Below are 17,749 nucleotides of genomic sequence, written 5' to 3'. Positions count from 1 at the left end.
TTGATTCAAAAGGGAATCTCCGGCCGTTTTGCCCTCACTGTCAGAAACAACAGGACTGACTTCACGTGCCGAGTTTTGGACCCAGATCGCCGGTTTGGCAGGGGCCAAAATCCACCGCCACGGGCACCTCCAGACACTGCCTGCAATCCTCCCGCAATCCTTCCGCGAGTCTAACGGCACTCTTCTCCTGTTCTAATCGAACAGTACCCTCGAAGAATCACTCCGATGTCATGTTGAATGGTTCTCCAAGTCTCAAGGAGAATTCAGAATACTTGAAGGTGGACTGACTGGATCATCGCAAGGTTTGTACTTGGTGCTAAAACAGGTACCACACCTGCGCGAGCAAAATGGCTATATATAACTTGCACAGGCTGACCTGTAGCATGCTTGCCACCTTGATAACATGGAGCCCTGTAAAGATCGTTTGCTAGCAGAAGAGCGCTCGTCGAACGACCCAGACGATTGCAAATCAACTTATCCGACGTCGAAACCACAGGCCCGCTTTCAAGGACCTGGGACAGCAACGATGCAATGACACAGCGATTCTCTCTCGAAAAAAAAAAAAAAAAAATCTTGAGAATACGCGTTTTGGCCCCAAAGTTATCGCAACCGACCGCCCCGCCATCGCAGACGAATCCGCCCCCATCTGATGCGCTACTCAATTTGGGCCTGTGTCCATCGACGACGCTTAATTTAGTACACTCCTCACTTTGCAACACCACTACGGATGAAATCGCCGAAAACACGACCAATCAGAACTACGACACTGTTTTCCCCGGGAAATTTTCAAAATACTTGGAACCACTGTGCTCAACTTTCGGAGATCGTCACTGGGATAGCTGGGACACATTTTCAGCCGGCGAGGAGAGTAACAAGGCTCTGTTGGAGAGACTGAAAGCTAGTGGCACCATCATATCCCAAAATTGCCTCGCCCTTGACGCTGTTTGAACATCTTGCCTCTTTCGGGGTTTGTCTTTCGCCTTTGGTGCATTGTTGCTGAACCCAATCTTAGTACGATGCAGCACTGGTATCAAAGCTGGTCCGGGGGTTGTAGAATGCCATTAAATAGACCTGGTTAGGTCTATGGAGCAACCAAACCCAGGCCCGGGCATTCCTCACGTTGGAACTTTGGTTCCACTCTCCAGCAAATCTTCTTCGTTTCCAAGGCACTGCTCGCCATGACCTCAACACTGTCTTCGTCTTTGTCGTACGACGTCAAGACGGGAGTCTGGACGAATTGGAAAGATGGCACCATTATGGGGAAGACCATCACGCTACCGCGTCGAGACGGAGACATTCTCATTGCGTTCCTTGCGCTGTTCACAACCATCATAGGGACAAGCTGGTGGCGTATCGCATGTTATTTCCTGCACTACTACCTATCATCGGAAGCGCCACGAGACGGGCTGCACCATAGCAGGCAAGCTATCCTGCGCAACTCTGCCAATGGCGCAAGTGGACTTTCCAGCTTGATCAACGTGTTGTGGTCATGGCGCCGCATCGCGAAAAGACCGTACTACAGGACCTTACCCATCATCCTGTTCGGCATCATCAGTCTTGGTGGATTTGCAGTTGCTGGTATCTTCTCTTCCAGGATCTCGACGCTCACCGGGGATGCCGTCATGATCAAGAGCTCCAACTGCGGCATTGTCTCCGACGCCAATGCCACCACTGGAGAACTGGCCACCAAAATCTTGCCCTATGTGGCCCGTCGGTACAAGGCATTTGCAAACTATGGTCAGGAATGCTACACGGACTCGAACAATGCCACCGAATCGAGCGAATGTCACAGCTTCGCTACGAGACAGCTGTCTGCGAAAATCACGCGGAACGCAACATGCCCCTTCACCGACACCATGTGCAAGACTCAAAACCAGAATCTGCGATTCGACACTGGATACCTGGACAGCCGGGCAGACTTGGGAATCAACACGCCAGACAAGAATCGCTTCTTGTACCGCAGAATCACGCATTGTGCGCCTATCTCTGCGGCAGGAAGAGAGGGCAACTACAGCAATCCCGGCCTGAGCAGCAACTACTCGCGCTACTACTTCGGGACGACGTACAAGGGCGACTCTTATACATACCAGTACCCCAAGACGGACATGGAAGCGTTCATGCTGTTGAACTTTACGAGCGCGCGAGGTGACTACTCTCTACGGTAAGCGACCCGTGACCCCTGAAATGTTCCAGGGCAGTCTGGTACTGAACATAACGCAGCGCCATCCCCTCCTTTACAGTCAACGGCAGCGCCGCGGTAGGATCCTTTTTCTACCCCATCCCCGAGCTCGCCCGCACAGACGCGGACGTCTCGCTCTTCTTCCTCTCTGCCAACGACGTGCTCTTCACGGACGGCACCAACGACCCCTGGTACAGCGCGCGCGGCGAAGCGTACAAAGCGCGAGACGTAACAACAGGTGAGGTAGTCGAGATGTATGTCCAAGACGCCGCAGCAACGGCGCTGGGCTGCGCCGAGCAAGAGCAATACTGCAACCCCAACGCGGCGGCGTCGTCGCCGCAGCGCTGCTCGCGGTGGGGCGGCGGCAAGGAGGCCAGCACGCTGGCGGCCAGCGTCTTCGGCGGCGACGCCGACGTGCTGAGCCAGGTCGACTGGGCCACCAACGTCGTCTCGCTCAACAACTACCCGCTGTCCGCCATCATCGAGTCGCTCGGCATCGCGGCGCTGACGTCGCGCGACAGCCTGTACGACGGCGTGCAGGGAGCGCTGCCGGACGACCAGTGGCAGAGCGACGTCGAGTACTGGTACGCGGCGGCGCTGGCGACGATCCAGGGGACGTTCGTCGACGTGGCGAGCGGGCCCTCGGACGCGGCCATCGACGCCTTCCTGCTGCGCCCGTCGACCGCCGCCGTCAGGCAGCTGTGCAACAGTCAGATCGTGCTGAGCGCAAACTACACCAACTTCAACGTCTTGGGCCTCGCCGTGCTGCTGTCGGTCGGCGGCCTCATCATCCTGCTCTCCTACACCCTCGAGCCCATCGTCTCGTTCGTCCAGCGCCGCCGCAACCTCGACGTCTACGCCCGCCTCGAGTGGTGCGCAAACGGCACCTTGCAGCTGCAGCGCCTGGCCCATGAGGCGTTGGGTGCTGGCACCTGGAGCGACGCTGCTGAGGCTGTCCCCGTCACGGCCAAGGGCGATCGCCTCGCCGTTCTCGATGTCAGTGATCCGCTGCATCCGCGCCTCCAGGCGCCGCCGCCCGAATTCGAGAAGACGATGACAATGCGGCCGAGCTCGGAGGACATGAGGAAGGAGAGCGTCCATAGAGTCGATGAGCGCGAGGTGGAAGGGTCTGAGTCGTCGGGGACTATTTCTCCCCTTTCGGCACGGCAGTCGTTGTCAATCGATCTAGAGCGGAGGCAGTAGTGGTGGTGTCTAAACGAAGTTACGGATCTTCATTTCCTTGGTTAGCAGTTAAAAGTACATTCGTTCATACGTTTACAAGCGACGATTCCCAATTTCAGACGACCACTCGTACAAATCATGCAGCTTTTGAAAGGGATGAAAAGGCTGCAGGAGCAAAGTTGATAGACCAAGGAAACGAAGAGAAACAAAGTAGAAAAATGCGCTGATTCTGACCAAAAACCGCTCATCAGGTATACATGCTTGTCTGCGCCTCCAATGCACTCGAGCCACCACCCGCCGTTTCCATGCCGACCTATCCTTCAACTTTATGCTAACACTCCTTCCACCACTCACGCTCTTGCGTTCCACTTGTCGTTGTACGCATTGACCGCCACTGCCACTTGCTTGTACAACCAGTTCCTGCTCTGCTCGTCCGCCACAGGGACAAAGGGGCCATTGGTTCCGCCCTTGAGCGTTATGCTCAGTCCCGTTCGTTCCTTGCTGATGGTTTGGATGTCCTTGAGCGGAACATCCCACTCGGTGCTTAGCTTCTTGGTCCGCACCAACATGATTCCGTTGTAAGTGAGCATGACGAGCAGATCCTTGCCCGGCAGCTCGAGGTGCGCGAGGTAGTCCTCGTTGAAGTACCGCCCGTTGTCCAAAGTCTTGAGCCAGAATTGGCCGAGAGCTTCGCGCTGTGAGTAAGGGCGCACAATGCCGTCCAGGCCAATGAAGCGCGTCAGTCGCACGCGGTCGAGGCCTTCTTGGTCAAAGACCGTCGTGGTGTTGCGCACACCTTCGGCCATGTTGGATGCGAGGTCGAACGCGCCAATGGCGGGCTTGGTGGCGAGACCAAGTACACCCTTTCCAATGCCCTTGATGAATCCTGCAGCTCCCTCCTTTTCCGCACCTTGGAGCGGGTGACGGGCAAGTCCGCCAATTCCACTGGCAAGGCTGTCCGCGAAAGCATTGCCGCCAGACGTGATGCCGTAGAGTGCGTGCTTTGGCCGGTTGCGAGCGCGCTTCGAGCGGCGAGAGTCCTGGAATTCCTTGTCGAGAGTGGCAGCAGCCAGGCCCTTTGAAATGCTGCCTGTGAACTTGGCCATACTGTCAGAGAATCCAAACACCGACTTCTTGACAAAGCTTGAGGCGCCTTTGGCGATGCCGATGCCTAGATCCTGCGGCCTGTCGGTCATGACGAGACCCTTGTATGGCTCGTAGAAGATGTCTGTGACTCCGGAAGACACGTTCGTGAAGAGACCGACAGGATTTCCGAGGAAGTCGGCAGAGCCGAGGATGAGATGGACTTGGCGAAGAGACTCCTGCACGTAGTGGTTCTTTACGCTCGTGACTAAAGCACTGACAGAGACACGGGCGTTCTCGAGAATCAGAGCGTTGTACCGAAGAGGAGCATCGTTGACGTTGCCAAGAGACATGGTAAGGACATTGACAGCAAACATGAACGGGTTGTTCGATGTCATCGTGTCCTCAGCGTTGATGCGCTCTGTGCGAACAAAGGACAGGTCGAATTGCATGGGCTGCAAGTGCAAAAGTTCAAAGTAGACGTCCTGTCCGCTTTGCTCCTGCCGGGGTTCAGGAATGTCGAGCTGCTCATCGCACAGCTTGCCCTCCTTGACCTCTGACCAAGACGCACCAGGGACCTTGGTAAAGTCCAAAAGGGCAAAGATGAAATCCTCGTCGATCTCAAGGGTCATTTGCTGCAGCAAGAAGGAAAAGTACTTGATGTAAAGCACACCGTACGAATCATCCTTGACCCGCGTGATCGACGTCTGCAGAATCGGATGGGCCTCCATTTCTTTCCCGGTCTTTGGAACGACACTCGGGTAGAAGAGGATGGGGAAAATGCCGCCGTACAGCTGGTTGTCGATCTGGATCCACTTTATTGTAGCAGCAAATTGCTGGTAGAGGGCAGAGTCACCGTAGGATAGCTCAATGTCCCGAAGCGTAACGTAGACCAGCTCTCTCAACTGCCTGTTGATGAGCGAGATGCCAACGCCGGCAATCCTCAGTTTCGCCTTGAAGGTGACATTGGTGTCCAGATCCTTAACCTCAAAACCATCCGTGGTCGACCTTGACGACGTGTTTGACCTCTGCTTGTACAAGCTCTTCGAAGGCTTCCAATTAGACATTACAAGAGTCTGCGTTGGACCATCTGCCACAACGTTGAGGTCGATGATCTTGCCACGAGTCTGTTCTTGGGCCGGCGGCAACTTCAAAGGCACAAGGTTTCCAATCTCGGCCAGCTTGACATGTCGCTCCTTTTGGTAGGCCTTGAGCACAATTTCCTTGTTCTTGGCCGCAGGGTAGTCCCAGGCATAGGGCATAATGCTTCGAGGAGGGAGGCGGTACCGAATAGGCCGCCAACTAGAACCGCGGTCCTCTTCATCTTCGTCGATGTTGGGGTTGGCCTGCCAGAACAAGAATTCGATGTCGCTTTCATTGCGCATGGAGAAAGGCCAGTGCTTATTTTCGATGCTGACGTGGAGGAAGATTGTCGCTTGCTCCATCAAAATCTCGACCCGAATGAGCTTCTGGCGCTGTCCAGCCTTGGCGAGCTTGACGTGCACGCTACCAACATTGGAGATGTCGAAGGGCGACGACCATTGGTTATTGAGACCAGGGAAACATAGACACAGCTGCTGCTTTTCTCCTTGACGCAAGAAACGCAGAGGAAGGAGCTCGCCATTCTTCAAAGTCATGACGTTTGATGATCCCGGCTCGCGAATGTTGATTTCCTCTTTGATCTTGTTCTTGATGATGTAGCGGGGGGCGATGGTCACAACCTTAGTCAAGTTGTACTTGCCCTCGCCCTCCTCTACAGTGATGCCAACGTGCATCTCGCTTCGGCCTTGCGTGTTTTGCAGGGCAACATCATACGTGCTACCAATAGCATCGAAAGACTGCGGCTTACTCCAGTTCGTGTCCCCAACCTTGATCATTGCGCGGTTCTTGTGGTCATCGGTTGGGAAGCTAAACATGAAGGGCTGTGCTCTGCCGTCGCCTCTGTCGGTGTTGGTAATGACCCCTTGGCCAGCCGCAGCCCTTGCGCTGCCCAAGAATTGTTTACTCCGCACGACCAGATCCAGACCGGTGCGGTTGAGGATGACATAGGGGCTGTAGATGGTGACCTTGAAAGCACCTCCGGAGTCTGGGATATTGAAGTAGTGCAATTTCAGCCGCAGAGACAGATCTTGTTCATCCTTAACCTCGATTGTCTTCTCTCGCCTGAAATTCTCCTTGTCGCTAGAGTTGATAATTGCGAATTTGCTCGGCTTGAAAGGCGTGTCTTGCATGTCAACGCTCATGAGCAGCAAGTGCGACAATTCGACAACGTGCACAGGACTGACACCTCCCTTGCGCAAGAAGTTGGTCCAGTCCTTCTTCGTGTTCTCGTCGTAGATACGGTATTTGAAATCGTACGGCAGCAAGTTCTGAACTTCGACAGGGGCGTGCAAGCGCAGACGCATACACGGGTAGATGCTGTTTTGCGTTAGCTCTAGTACTCGAAGAATCATGCGCCACGCTTACCCAGTCAGCGGATCTTTTTGATCAAATTTGGCGTGCATCTGGAAGTAGAACGGCGGCGCAATATCATCGCTCTCGCCTTTGCAAGTGATGGTCCTTGTAGGACGCTTCAAAAGGTCCTTCCAAAAAAGCCGCTCATTTGACCAAGTGTATCCGAAGCCCTGATCAGGACGAACAACTAACGAGTGCATAAAGGCGGCCCCAACTGGAGCAGGCCTGGCATCGCCTGGCGCGATCTTCTCAATCTTGAGGAGATGGCCCTCTTCGGGGCTAAAGACGCCGACCTCGACGGGAATCTGAGTGTTGTTCTCCACGAGCAGAGGCGAGCGGAAAGTAATGTACTTCACATTGTCCTGGCCAAGGCTGACCTCGACGCAAAGACGGTGGAGCACATGGTCCTTCCTGGGCTCCAGGTTGTAGATGGCCTCTCCCTCGCGGTTGACCGGAATCCGAGGAATGCTGTTGAATCCGCTGCCCTCAAGCCTGACACCAACGATACCAGTAGCGCCCTCAGGGGCAAGAGTCTCACGAGTCGTCTTTGGATCTTCGAATCTCCAAGGCCTTTCTTCTCCGTCTCCTATCTTGGCAGCAGAGCCGCTCTCTTCAGGTGCATCCACGGCCCAGACATTCAAGTCGAAGCCAGTGTAGTTGCGGAGGCGGTAAGGGGCGTCGGTCCCTCTTGGCTTCGACAAGACATCCTCGTTGCTGGACAAGAAGTCCATGGACTTGGAGGCCAAGGCAATGGTCGCAGATGTAACGGTGAGCTCAAGAGGTCTTCTCGAGTAAAGCTCGACAGCCAGCTTGTCCGGGTTCTGCTCCTTCGACATGTGGAATCCGAGCTGCCAGGGTTCAATAAGCGGCTCCCATGCCGATTTGGAAAAGTTGTAGATGTTAAAGAAAGTATCAACGCTCATGTCAGCGACCATTGCACCAGACCAGTCGCGCACCTCAACGTCAAACTTCTTCACACTCCAGTCAAGCATAGGCAGTTCATGCTTGTCACCAATGACGACGACCCGGATTCCATCCAGCTGAACAGTCATCTCTTCCCGTCTGATGAGAGCGGATGGCTGTGATGGTTGCACCGTTTCGGCCTTGACAGCGCCAGACTTGTGGGTTGAGATGGTCTTTGCAGCTTGCCTGTGCGTAGTAGAAGCTCCGGCTCCGGCAGAGGACTTGGCCTTGGTACTGCTGGATGTATTCTTGATCTCCTTGAGCTTCTTCGGTTCTTGATCTTGAATCTTCGAGTCGTCGCCTCCTGACATGGCCGATGCGCGGTTGACGATTTGCATCGCGAGGAGGATATCGCGCAGCGAAAGACGCAACACAAGGGGCTCGATTTCGACATGAATGCTGGTCAGAGACGATTGACCCTGCTCTGACCGCATGTCGAGCGACATCTGGATACTAAAGTCATCCAAAATTCGAAGTCTCGTCGTCTCCCAGTGATCCATGCGGCAGAGGAACATGCCAATCTTATCAACTTGCAGCGTGATAGCGTGCTGCTTCGAAAGCAAGACTTGCTTCGTGCCCAGCACAATAGCTTCCGAGTTGGTCATTGCCGGGTTGGCAATCAGAACGACCTGAGCATCAACAACGTTGACGCGAAAGGATACGCTCATTCCGGACTCTTCGGTCTTATTTTCCTCCTTCTCTGGGCGTGAACTTTGCTTGGTCACTGTACTGGAGACATCGCTGACGGAATTTTCCAAATCCTCGGTAGCATCGTCGTCTTGCTCGCTTTCAATCTCCAGGGGCTCGTCTGTCGTCAAGCCAGCATTGACAAATGCTTGGATGGCAAACAGGTAGTCCAGAGCAAGAATGATGCGCGGGCTGTCGATGGTCAACAGCACAATCATGTTGCGCTCTTTGCCTCCAGAGATGGAAACGCTCGCCATGAATTGCTGCTTGACATCATTGTTAATGAGCGACATGATCTTCCGGAACTTGTTGGTCTCGCGAGTCCTGCTGTCGCGGATGGTGAAGCTCTGGATGAGCAGTTCCGCTTCCAGCGCGCCATCGCTAATCATCCGCAGCTTCACGCTCGTGTCGTTGAGAGCAAACTTAGACAGGCTTGCCGCTTCAGTGTCGCCCACCGGCTCATTCTCTTTGCCTTGAATTAACTCGAGACCGATCGCGCCAACCTTGAAGACAAAGTCCAGTTTGGTCCAAGTCTCCGGTCGAGTTCCCAGTTCGGGACTTTGGTTCGCAACCACTTGCTTGTCATCCGCTTGGGGCTCTTCCTTATCCGTGAGGGATCTTGCGGGATTCACGGTGGACTCTGGAAGCTCCCTCACGACATTCTTTTCGACCTCTTCGTCCGACTCGGTGGCAAATGCCGCCGGTATCGACCGCGACAATTCGAGCATAAACTTCATCTGCTCCTGAGTTATCTTCAAGTTGATGTCGGACATTGATCCTTCTATCTCAAGATCAGGCCGCTTGTTGCCGGGCTTGTGCTCGACGTAGGTGATTCCAAAGCCAAGATCGACCTTGTCAATCATTTGCAGCTCCTCCGACTGGCTCTCTTCATAGTGGAGGAATGAAGTAAGCCTCGTGTTGCGAATACCAGCTGAAAGTTCGTTGGCGATGTCGGCGTCCTTAGAGTCGTCAACCGGCATGAATTTGTTGTTCGCGTAGATTTCTCCCAAGTGAGCAGTGACACGGTCCCTGCCAGCTCGGCCCTCATTCATGACCATTCTGGGGAAGACAACGATAGGCGTTCGGATAAGAATGTCAAAGTGCATCTTGTTCGCGCGCTCCTGCATTTGACTCGCCTGCTCAGCAGCGGCCTGGCGCGCAGCGTTGAAAATGGCTTGCATCTTTCCAAACTTGACGCCAAATTCCATAATCTTGCGGAACGGCTCCGTCACGAAGTTGACCTTGAGAGACCCCGACCGAAGGTAGATTGAAGAGTCGTAGCCAGGGTATGCCTCTGAATCGGCATCAAAGGTCTCGTAGGAGAAATCTGCGAGCTCTTCGCCTTCGATGGTGACGAGCTGGCGCAGTGATGATTCTTCGGAAACACCCTGGTTGATATCGTCGATCAAGGAGAGGTTGCCCAGTCTCGCACTGACTCTCATAGTCTTGCCCATGAGGAAGACACCAACATCTGCGGTGCTCAAACTCAGGGTAGCGAGACGGATGCCGTCATTGTTGAGAATCACTGAGATACCCTTCAGGTTGGCCTTGATTCGAATCTTGTCAGGATCCGCTTGCTGAGCAGGGACGATCTCTTCCTCCTCGCCAGACTCCTTGACCTTCTTTTGATTCGACTGGGGCTGACCAGGATTGGTGAACGTAATGAGAACGAAGTCCAGCAGCGTCAGCAGCGTCTTTCTCGTTACAATCAGATTAATCGTGGAGACCGCGACGTCCAGGTTAGTTGCGATGCCCTCATACTTTGTCATAAATTCAGGCGATTCCTTGTTGACCTTGATGAACTTGAGGGAGAAGAGGTCCTTTTGCTCTGAATCGCTTACATCTTCAGAAGAAACAAGGTTCTTAAATTCTGGCCGCGGATCCTCTTCTACATGATCCTCGACGGCCAATGCCTTCAGGCTGACTTCAGCCACCATATCAAACGGCCGCTGGTAAAAGTCGAGGACGAAGTGCTCAGCCACAAGCTCAACCAGCAGAGCATCGGGCTTTTTGCCCTCTGGATCCGAGCGATACAGCGAGCCCTGCAGCTTGTCCGCTGTAAATTTGAACTCGAAGTTACGCTGATGCAGTGGCACCTCCGGCTTCTTTTTGCGGCTTTCTGAAGCGTCTTGGAACTCTTCGATGTCGGCCTCGCTGTTGCTTTCCGACATGATGAGCTCGCGGTCGGAAGAATTGAACTTGAATGACTTTGGCCTCTCTCCGCCGACCTTGCTTTCTCGGCGGTCTTTGTTTTCAGGCGGCTGAAGACGGGAGGATTCGCTAGCTATTGCCTTTTTGGATTGGCCTTCATCAAACTTGGGTATAGCCACGTCGATGAGCTTCATGAGAGCCTTGTACTTGCTGTCAGAGACGGAAGCGTGGAGCACTGGCAGGTGGCCAGAAACCCGGAACTTTGTAAGATCCGACGCCTTGGGAACGATGCAAGTCTCAATCATAAAGTCCACGTTGATACGGTCCACCAAGTGCAAATTCCTGCACGGCGACGACTCTTCTAACTGAGCTTTGGTCTCCTCGATAGAGGAGCCGATGAGGACTTGGGCCGAGTCAAGTTTCAGAAGGAACTTGTCGTACATCAAGCCTTCGAGACGCCGAAGGTCCTGCTCCGTGAACTGGCTCTTCTGCTTTGACTGAATGTCTCGCAGAGTGTCCTTGTCTACGAGCTCACTGCTGACACTCGCGTGACCAGCATCAAGAATAAGACAGATGCTGCTCTTTTGCGTGACCGAGTCGGGAACGATGATGAGAGGAGCCTGGAGATCAAGCTGTGCGTTGATTGTCTTGTGCTCTTCCAAGGCAAACTCCAGGCCAGCGCGAGTTTGCTGACGGATACCTTCAACAGTGGCACCAGCAGTCTCCATGAGGGCTCCGATGGATTCCATGCGGCTCTCTGGGGGCTTGAAGAACTTGGCGACTTCGACAATGAAACGGGGGTTGTAAACCACCTCCATACCCTTGAGCTTGACCGTAAGAGCCGTATCTGCACTACCGTCGAGCGGGTTGTTCTCGAAGGCCAACTGGAAAAATGGCTCCGAGTATTCTTCATCGTCATCGTCCTCTTTCGCAGTCTCGTCGTCGTTGAGCTCCTCAAATCGCTTCTCATCTGGCACAGGAGGAGCGTCCTTGATGGTGATGATCTGAGGAAATAAGCTTCCCTCGGTTGTGCCATCGTACAGGCGCATACCATCAAGACTGAGTTCTGCCAGCATGGAATCGGTGCGTTGCAAAACTTTTGTGCTGAAAGAATCAAAGAGCAGGCGGAGTATCTCGGTAGCCTTGCCGTGCGGATCCCGCTTCAGCGTAAAGCTACCAGTGCGAAGGCTCATTTCGACCTGCATCTTGACATACTCCTTAGGCATGTCGATTGCCTCAGAAAGCTGCTTCTTCTCATCCCAGTCAATGGCCTCGTAAAGTTCCTTTCTTTGCTCTTCGGTCATGGAGCTGTTGTCGGCATGCTCCGCCTCTTGAGAAGATCCCCAAATCCAGGAAGACCATGATTGCTTGGGTGGCTCTTTCTTGACACCGACATTTTCTTTTCGCAGCTGGTTCCGTGCAAGGGATCGCCAGAAACGCAGGTCCTCGTACGAGAGCTTGCGCTCGAGCTTGTCCATTTCCGTTGCTTCGGGGCCACTGAGCCTTTCTTCCTTCTTTTTCTTCTTGAAAAGCTCAATGTAGCGTTTTCTGTCATCTCGCCTCTCCTTGAAGTAGGCCCATGTCCATCTCCGATTTCTCTCGTGGATTTTGTCGAGAATGGCTTTGCCGGCAAATTGGAGCCAAGCTCGGGGGTCTTCTTTAGGGGCGCTCTTGGGCTGGAATCTCTTGTACTCCTGGTGTCTGATAAAATAGTGAAAGAGGTCCACGAGCATCAGAGCATCGCGGTACTGGTCTTCGTCGATGATGAATCCGAGTTCATCAAAGAGAAGCCGGGCTTTGACTTTGGGCCGCTCGAGGTTTCCAGTCTTATCCATCTCCAAGCCTGCCCTACCACTGACTGGCTTGAGAATGAACTGGTGCTCTGCGAGCCGCGAGCTGTCGCCCTTGACAATCATCTCGCGGAGCTTCTGCACAAACTCATCATGCTCCATCTCGCGCGCCGAGCCCGTACCGGAACCAAGCAACTTTGCATCCGTGTCCCAGTATACTGCCAGCGATCCGAGTGTTGCGAGCTTGTGGGTCGAGTTGGAGGAGCCCTGAATGAAGGTGGGCGTCCAGTTTTCGTCAGTACTGACGGCGCTGAGCTCGTCGAGGGTGACACCGAGCGCGAAGGGATGGCCAGGATCAGACAGCGAGTCTTCATAGCGGACGTGAACGTTCTTCACAATCACCTGGACATTGTCCACGATGGCCGTGACCAGACTGGCCGTGAAGCTCTGGTTCTTTTGCTGCTCCTCCTGGCTCATGCCCTCAGTATTCCTCTCCTTCAACAGCTCAGCACTATCCAACTTCTCCATCTTGACTGTATGTGCACGACGGTCTTCCTCCTCTGGGTCGTACTCAGCATCCTCACGCGGCGCCGCCAGCAGGAAAACATCCTCGATGTTTACCCTGACAGGCTTGCCTCTCAGGTTCGACCACGGTATCGACAATGTCAGCTGTCCCAAATGGCCTTGAATAACGTTAAGAGGGAGGCGGAGTTGGTCGAGAGCTTCTCGCCGTAACTCGAGGTCGCGGAGCTTTACGTCGCCAGACCAGATGCCGACATTTAATTGCTTCGGGTCGAAGTTCTGGACGTACATGCCCAGGAAGCGATTGAGCAGGTTCGCGACGAGGCCCTCAAGCATGGTCGCGGTGGCTGGCCGTTACCCGGGCCTGGGGAGAATTCGTAGGATAGAGGGGTAGGTGTACGCGTTGACTTGCGAGAGTCGTTTGAAAAGGGAGAACAAGTCGTTTCTGGCCTTTCAATCCATAAGCTCGAGAAGGTGCAGTCGTAAGGACGGGTATCAATCCAGCAAACGTAAAGTCGTTGGGCTCGTGGCGTGGTGGAAGGTGAAAGAGATTGAGAGATTCAGAGACGTGGACTCGGTGACCCAACACGCCCCACGCAAGTAGAGGTATGGACTGACTGTTCGAGCTGTACTCGCAGAGAAACGGCGCTGAACAACGGTTTCTAGAGCCGCGGCTGGGACAGATCTGCGGCTATCCGGGGTCGGATGGGTGGTGTTGATTGCGTGGTGAGCGAGGCGCTCTCCGCTATTTCGACACCAGACCGCTTCATGGAAGCAGAGCACGGTCGCGATGACGTCCAGTGGCACGGACCAACTGGAACTGTCATGGATGTCAAGCTGCACGTGAGCTGGCCGGCGAAGATTCCATCAATCGACTCGCAGCCAATCGATTTTGTCCTCCGCCGCATCAGCTCTACACACCACTGCTCAACCCGTCCAGTCCATTCTACCATCTCAGCCAGTCTTTGTCCAAAACTTGATTCCATCTTCCCGCCGCCGCCACCGTCATCGCCATCGACACTTGACCAAGCACGTCCATCCTCTTGCGCCGCTGACCAACGGCCTGTCTCCGCGCTCCACGTCTCGACGCCTGCTCTCACACCTCAATTGAACACCTACCATATCCGCGTCCGACAACAGCTACAACAATGGGCTGGCTGTGGCGCTCCAACAACCAATCGCAGGCGCCCAACCAGGCGTCAGATGCCGCGCAGCCGCCGTCGACTGTCAACCCCAATCCCGTCGACGCCGCACTCGGACAGCAGCAGCAGCAACAGCAGCAACAGCAGCTCACGCGCGAGCAACAAGCAGACGCCGAGCTACAATCTTTCCTCAGCGAGCTCTCCGCCTCAACACGAACCCAAGCCGCCCTGCCCACCTCCACAACCAACACGACCGATCCCGCCGCCGACGACAACGACACCACCTCGATCAAAGGCAAACCCTCGCCGCTCACCGACCACACCTACCCAACAACCATGTCCTGCCGCGACGCCTTCGACTACGCCTTCCACTGCCAGTCGCTCGGCGGGCAGCTGACAAACTGGTACCGCTTCGGCACGCTGCGCTCGTGCTCGGACCGCTGGGACGACTTTTGGTTCTGCATGCGCACGCGCGGCTACGGCGACGACGAGCGCGCAAAGGCCATCACGGCACACTTTGCCGCAAAGGAGAAACGGTACAGGGAGATGCCGAGCAGCGAGGACATTTGGGAGCAGCGCCGCCCCGGCGAGGAGCTCAAGAATCCCTTCATGCGTGACCCGGATCTGATTGATATACCCGGCTTGCCCAAGAGGAAGAAGCCGGAGGATCAGGCGTAGTGAGTGGTTTGCGTGGCGTGTAGAATCTTCGATCGAGATACCCCGAGATTTGGCATGGTGGTGCGTTGGGAAAAGCTAGTCTAGACTTTGTAGATTTGACATGGTGTCGATGCAATTGCATCTCATCTCTTTCAGCGGACAACCAAATGATGGTCTTTACATGGTGGTTTCTGCAATATCTTGAGCTTCAATAGCAAAAGCTGTGATAGACATCCGCTTGCCTGCTCCATGCGTTTTATCCTTGATCTTGTTACTACAGATGTCTAGATGCGATCTAAATGCTCGCCTTGAGTGTTTCCTGATCTAACTTCAGAAGGATAACGATTGTTTTTCGCTCGAAGACATGCTGACCGTGTTAATAGTGTTATGTCATGGTTTGAGGCTCTCAATGACCTGCTAAGAGACACAATTGATAAAGGGGAGCACAAGTGTTTTGAAATCATTGTTGGATTTTTGCATCTCAATCAAGATGCCTCATTAACTACACTTCTCGTAAGAAGTACTTTTGCCCTGCGTTCATGGCCTCATGAAACAAAAAGAGGAAAAAGGCAGAGGAAAACCCATGCATGCAAAAACGTTCAACCATCCATCCAGAAAAACCCAGAATGATGAGGCTCTAGAAACTCCATAACCGTAATCGATGGGAATCTATGCCGCAGAAGAGAAGAAACTTGAACTATTGCGCGCACGCATTTAGTCAACCTCCTCGACGGTAGGGCCGTCGTCACCACCGGCGCCGCCACCAGGGGCAGCACCGCCAGGGAAGCCGCCAGCACCACCGGGCATGCCACCGGGAGCACCCTCACCGCCAGCACCGTAGAACTTCATCATGATGGGGTTGGCAATACCCTCAAGCTCCTTCTGCTGCGACTCGTACTCATCCTTGGTGGCCTGCTGGTTGTCGTCGAGCCAGGTGACAACCTTGTCAATCTCGGCCTTAAGCTTCTCCTTGTCGCCAGCGTCAAGCTTCTCGTCGACCTTGGGGTCGCCGAGAGTGTTGCGGAGAGAGTAGGCGTAGGACTCAAGAGCGTTCTTGGCGCCAATGCGGGCAGACTCGGCCTCGTCTTCCTCCTTGTACTTCTCAGCCTCAGAGACCATGCGCTCAATCTCCTCCTTGGAGAGACGGCCCTTGTCGTTGGTGATGACAATCTTGTTGGTTTTGCCAGTACCCTTCTCGAGAGCAGAGACGTTCATGATACCGTTGGCGTCAACGTCAAAGGTGACCTCGATCTGAGGGACACCACGGGGCGCCGGGGGGATACCGGTAAGCTCGAACTTGCCGAGCAGGTTGTTGTCCTTAGTGCGAGCACGCTCACCCTCGAAGACCTGGATGAGCACACCGGGCTGGTTGTCGCTAAAGGTGGAGAAGGTCTCGGACTTCTTGGTGGGAATGGTGGTGTTGCGCTTGATGAGAGGAGTCATGACACCACCAGCAGTCTCGATACCGAGGGACAGCGGCGCAACGTCGAGCAGCAGAATCTCGTTGGTGGACTTGGAGGAAGTGTCACCAGAGAGGATAGCGGCCTGGACGGCGGCACCGTAGGCAACGGCCTCATCGGGGTTGATGGACTTGTTGGGCTCCTTGCCGTTGAAGAAGTCGGAAACGAGCTTTTGGATCTTGGGGATACGGGTGGAGCCACCGACGAGGACGATCTCGTGGACGGAGGACTTGTCGATCTTAGCGTCGCGGAGGACACGCTCAACGGGCTCCATGGTGGAGCGGAAGAGGTCCTGGCACAGCTCCTCGAAACGGGCACGGGTGATCGAGGTGTAGAAGTCAATACCCTCGAACAGAGAGTCGATTTCGATAGAGGTCTGGGCAGAGCTCGAGAGGGTGCGCTTGGCACGCTCGCAAGCGGTGCGGAGACGGCGGAGAGCACGAGAGTTGGAGGTAAGGTCCTGTTTGAAGTTAGCATGTTGTTCGAGAGTCATATTGGGTGGAGGGTCAAGTTCAAACCTTCTTGTGCTTGCGCTTGAATTCGTTAACGAAGTGGTTGACGAGGCGGTTGTCGAAGTCCTCGCCACCAAGGTGAGTGTCACCGGCAGTGGACTTGACTTCGAAGATGCCCTCCTCAATGGTCAGAAGGGAGACATCGAAAGTACCGCCACCCAAGTCGAAGATGAGGACGTTGCGCTCGCCAGTGGTCTTCTTGTCAAGACCATAGGCAATGGCAGCCGCGGTGGGCTCGTTGATAATGCGGAGGACGTTGAGACCAGCGATCAGACCGGCATCCTTGGTGGCCTGGCGCTGGGAGTCGTTAAAGTAGGCGGGGACGGTGACGACAGCGTTGTTAACGGTGCCGCCAAGGTACGACTCGGCAGTCTCCCTCATCTTGGTCAGGACCATCGACGAGATTTCCTCTGGCGTGAAGATCTTCTCCTCGCCCTTGAACTCGACCTGGATGACGGGCTTGCCAGCCTTCTCGATGACCTTGAAAGGGAAGTGCTTCATGTCGGCCTGCACCTCAGCGTCGTTGAACTTGCGACCGATGAGACGCTTGGCGTCGAAGACGGTGTTGTGAGGATTCATGGCGACCTGGTTTTTCGCCGAGTCACCGATCAGACGCTCAGTGTCTGCAAGGTAGTTAGAATCCCATTATCTGCCATGATGGATAAGAGGGGTTTGAAGCTTACCAGTGAAGGCGACGAACGAGGGCGTCGTCCGGTTACCCTGGTCATTGGCGATGATCTCGATGCGGTCGTCACGGAAGACGCCGACACACGAGTAGGTGGTACCAAGGTCAATACCGACGGCGGGAGCCATTGTGGTGAGAGTGTGAAGGATTCAATGAGGTTTCGGGTATCTTAGAAGGAGAGGTGAATGGAAAAAGCGTGAATATCGTGGGTTGAAAGCGCTAAGCTTTTCGTGCGATGTATGGATTTGTGTGGATGTAAGGAAGGGATGCAGGTTTGCGGGT

The 17,749-nt window shown here is 54.5% G+C and overlaps 4 protein-coding genes across 4 annotated transcripts; 2 read left to right on the top strand and 2 right to left on the bottom strand.

The window, feature by feature from the left end:
• Positions 1-1,063: 1,063 nt before the first annotated feature.
• IWZ02DRAFT_233114 (uncharacterized protein) lies at positions 1,064-3,510 on the top strand. The gene is made up of 2 exons (XM_066762977.1): positions 1,064-2,161; positions 2,221-3,510. Exons 1-2 carry the CDS (start codon positions 1,179-1,181, stop codon positions 3,380-3,382), a joined length of 2,145 nt encoding a protein of 714 aa, XP_066623883.1. The 5' UTR covers positions 1,064-1,178; the 3' UTR covers positions 3,383-3,510.
• Positions 3,496-13,531, bottom strand: IWZ02DRAFT_233177 (vacuolar protein sorting-associated protein-like protein vps13). Its single transcript, XM_066762978.1, has 2 exons — positions 6,911-13,531; positions 3,496-6,862 (listed from the first exon to the last, which is right to left on the bottom strand). The coding sequence occupies exons 1-2, from the start codon at positions 13,345-13,347 to the stop codon at positions 3,712-3,714; spliced, it is 9,588 nt and encodes a 3,195-aa protein (XP_066623882.1). The 5' UTR covers positions 13,348-13,531; the 3' UTR covers positions 3,496-3,711.
• Positions 13,532-13,755: 224 nt separating this feature from the next.
• IWZ02DRAFT_448890 (uncharacterized protein) lies at positions 13,756-15,060 on the top strand. The gene has a single exon (XM_066767357.1). It carries the CDS (start codon positions 14,160-14,162, stop codon positions 14,829-14,831), a length of 672 nt encoding a protein of 223 aa, XP_066623881.1. The 5' UTR covers positions 13,756-14,159; the 3' UTR covers positions 14,832-15,060.
• Positions 15,061-17,732, bottom strand: IWZ02DRAFT_448885 (hsp70-like protein). The gene is made up of 3 exons (XM_066767356.1): positions 17,466-17,732; positions 16,789-17,405; positions 15,061-16,730 (listed from the first exon to the last, which is right to left on the bottom strand). Exons 1-3 carry the CDS (start codon positions 17,593-17,595, stop codon positions 15,525-15,527), a joined length of 1,953 nt encoding a protein of 650 aa, XP_066623880.1. The 5' UTR covers positions 17,596-17,732; the 3' UTR covers positions 15,061-15,524.
• Between the last annotated feature and the right edge of the window lie 17 nt (positions 17,733-17,749).

The sequence above is a fragment of the Phyllosticta citriasiana genome (assembly GCF_038021145.1).
Source record: "Phyllosticta citriasiana strain CBS 120426 chromosome Unknown IWZ02scaffold_5, whole genome shotgun sequence".
NCBI classification, from domain to species: Eukaryota; Fungi; Ascomycota; class Dothideomycetes; order Botryosphaeriales; family Phyllostictaceae; genus Phyllosticta; species Phyllosticta citriasiana.
This window is presented reverse-complemented; position numbering and strand designations above follow the sequence as displayed.

Excerpts from the sequence above, each read along its gene's own strand:
- IWZ02DRAFT_233177 (XM_066762978.1), bottom strand. The coding sequence starts at position 13,347 with ATGCTTGAGGGCCTCGTCGCGAACCTGCTCAATCGCTTCCTGGGCATG. Across the intron at positions 6,863-6,910 it reads CAAAAAGATCCGCTGACTGG|CATCTACCCGTGTATGCGTC; the intron begins GTAAGCGTGGCG and ends AACGCAAAACAG.
- IWZ02DRAFT_448890 (XM_066767357.1), top strand. The coding sequence starts at position 14,160 with ATGGGCTGGCTGTGGCGCTCCAACAACCAATCGCAGGCGCCCAACCAG.
- IWZ02DRAFT_233114 (XM_066762977.1), top strand. The coding sequence starts at position 1,179 with ATGACCTCAACACTGTCTTCGTCTTTGTCGTACGACGTCAAGACGGGA. Across the intron at positions 2,162-2,220 it reads CGAGGTGACTACTCTCTACG|CGCCATCCCCTCCTTTACAG; the intron begins GTAAGCGACCCG and ends AACATAACGCAG.
- IWZ02DRAFT_448885 (XM_066767356.1), bottom strand. The coding sequence starts at position 17,595 with ATGGCTCCCGCCGTCGGTATTGACCTTGGTACCACCTACTCGTGTGTC. Across the intron at positions 17,406-17,465 it reads CTCGTTCGTCGCCTTCACTG|ACACTGAGCGTCTGATCGGT; the intron begins GTAAGCTTCAAA and ends ACTACCTTGCAG. Across the intron at positions 16,731-16,788 it reads TCAAGCGCAAGCACAAGAAG|GACCTTACCTCCAACTCTCG; the intron begins GTTTGAACTTGA and ends AACTTCAAACAG.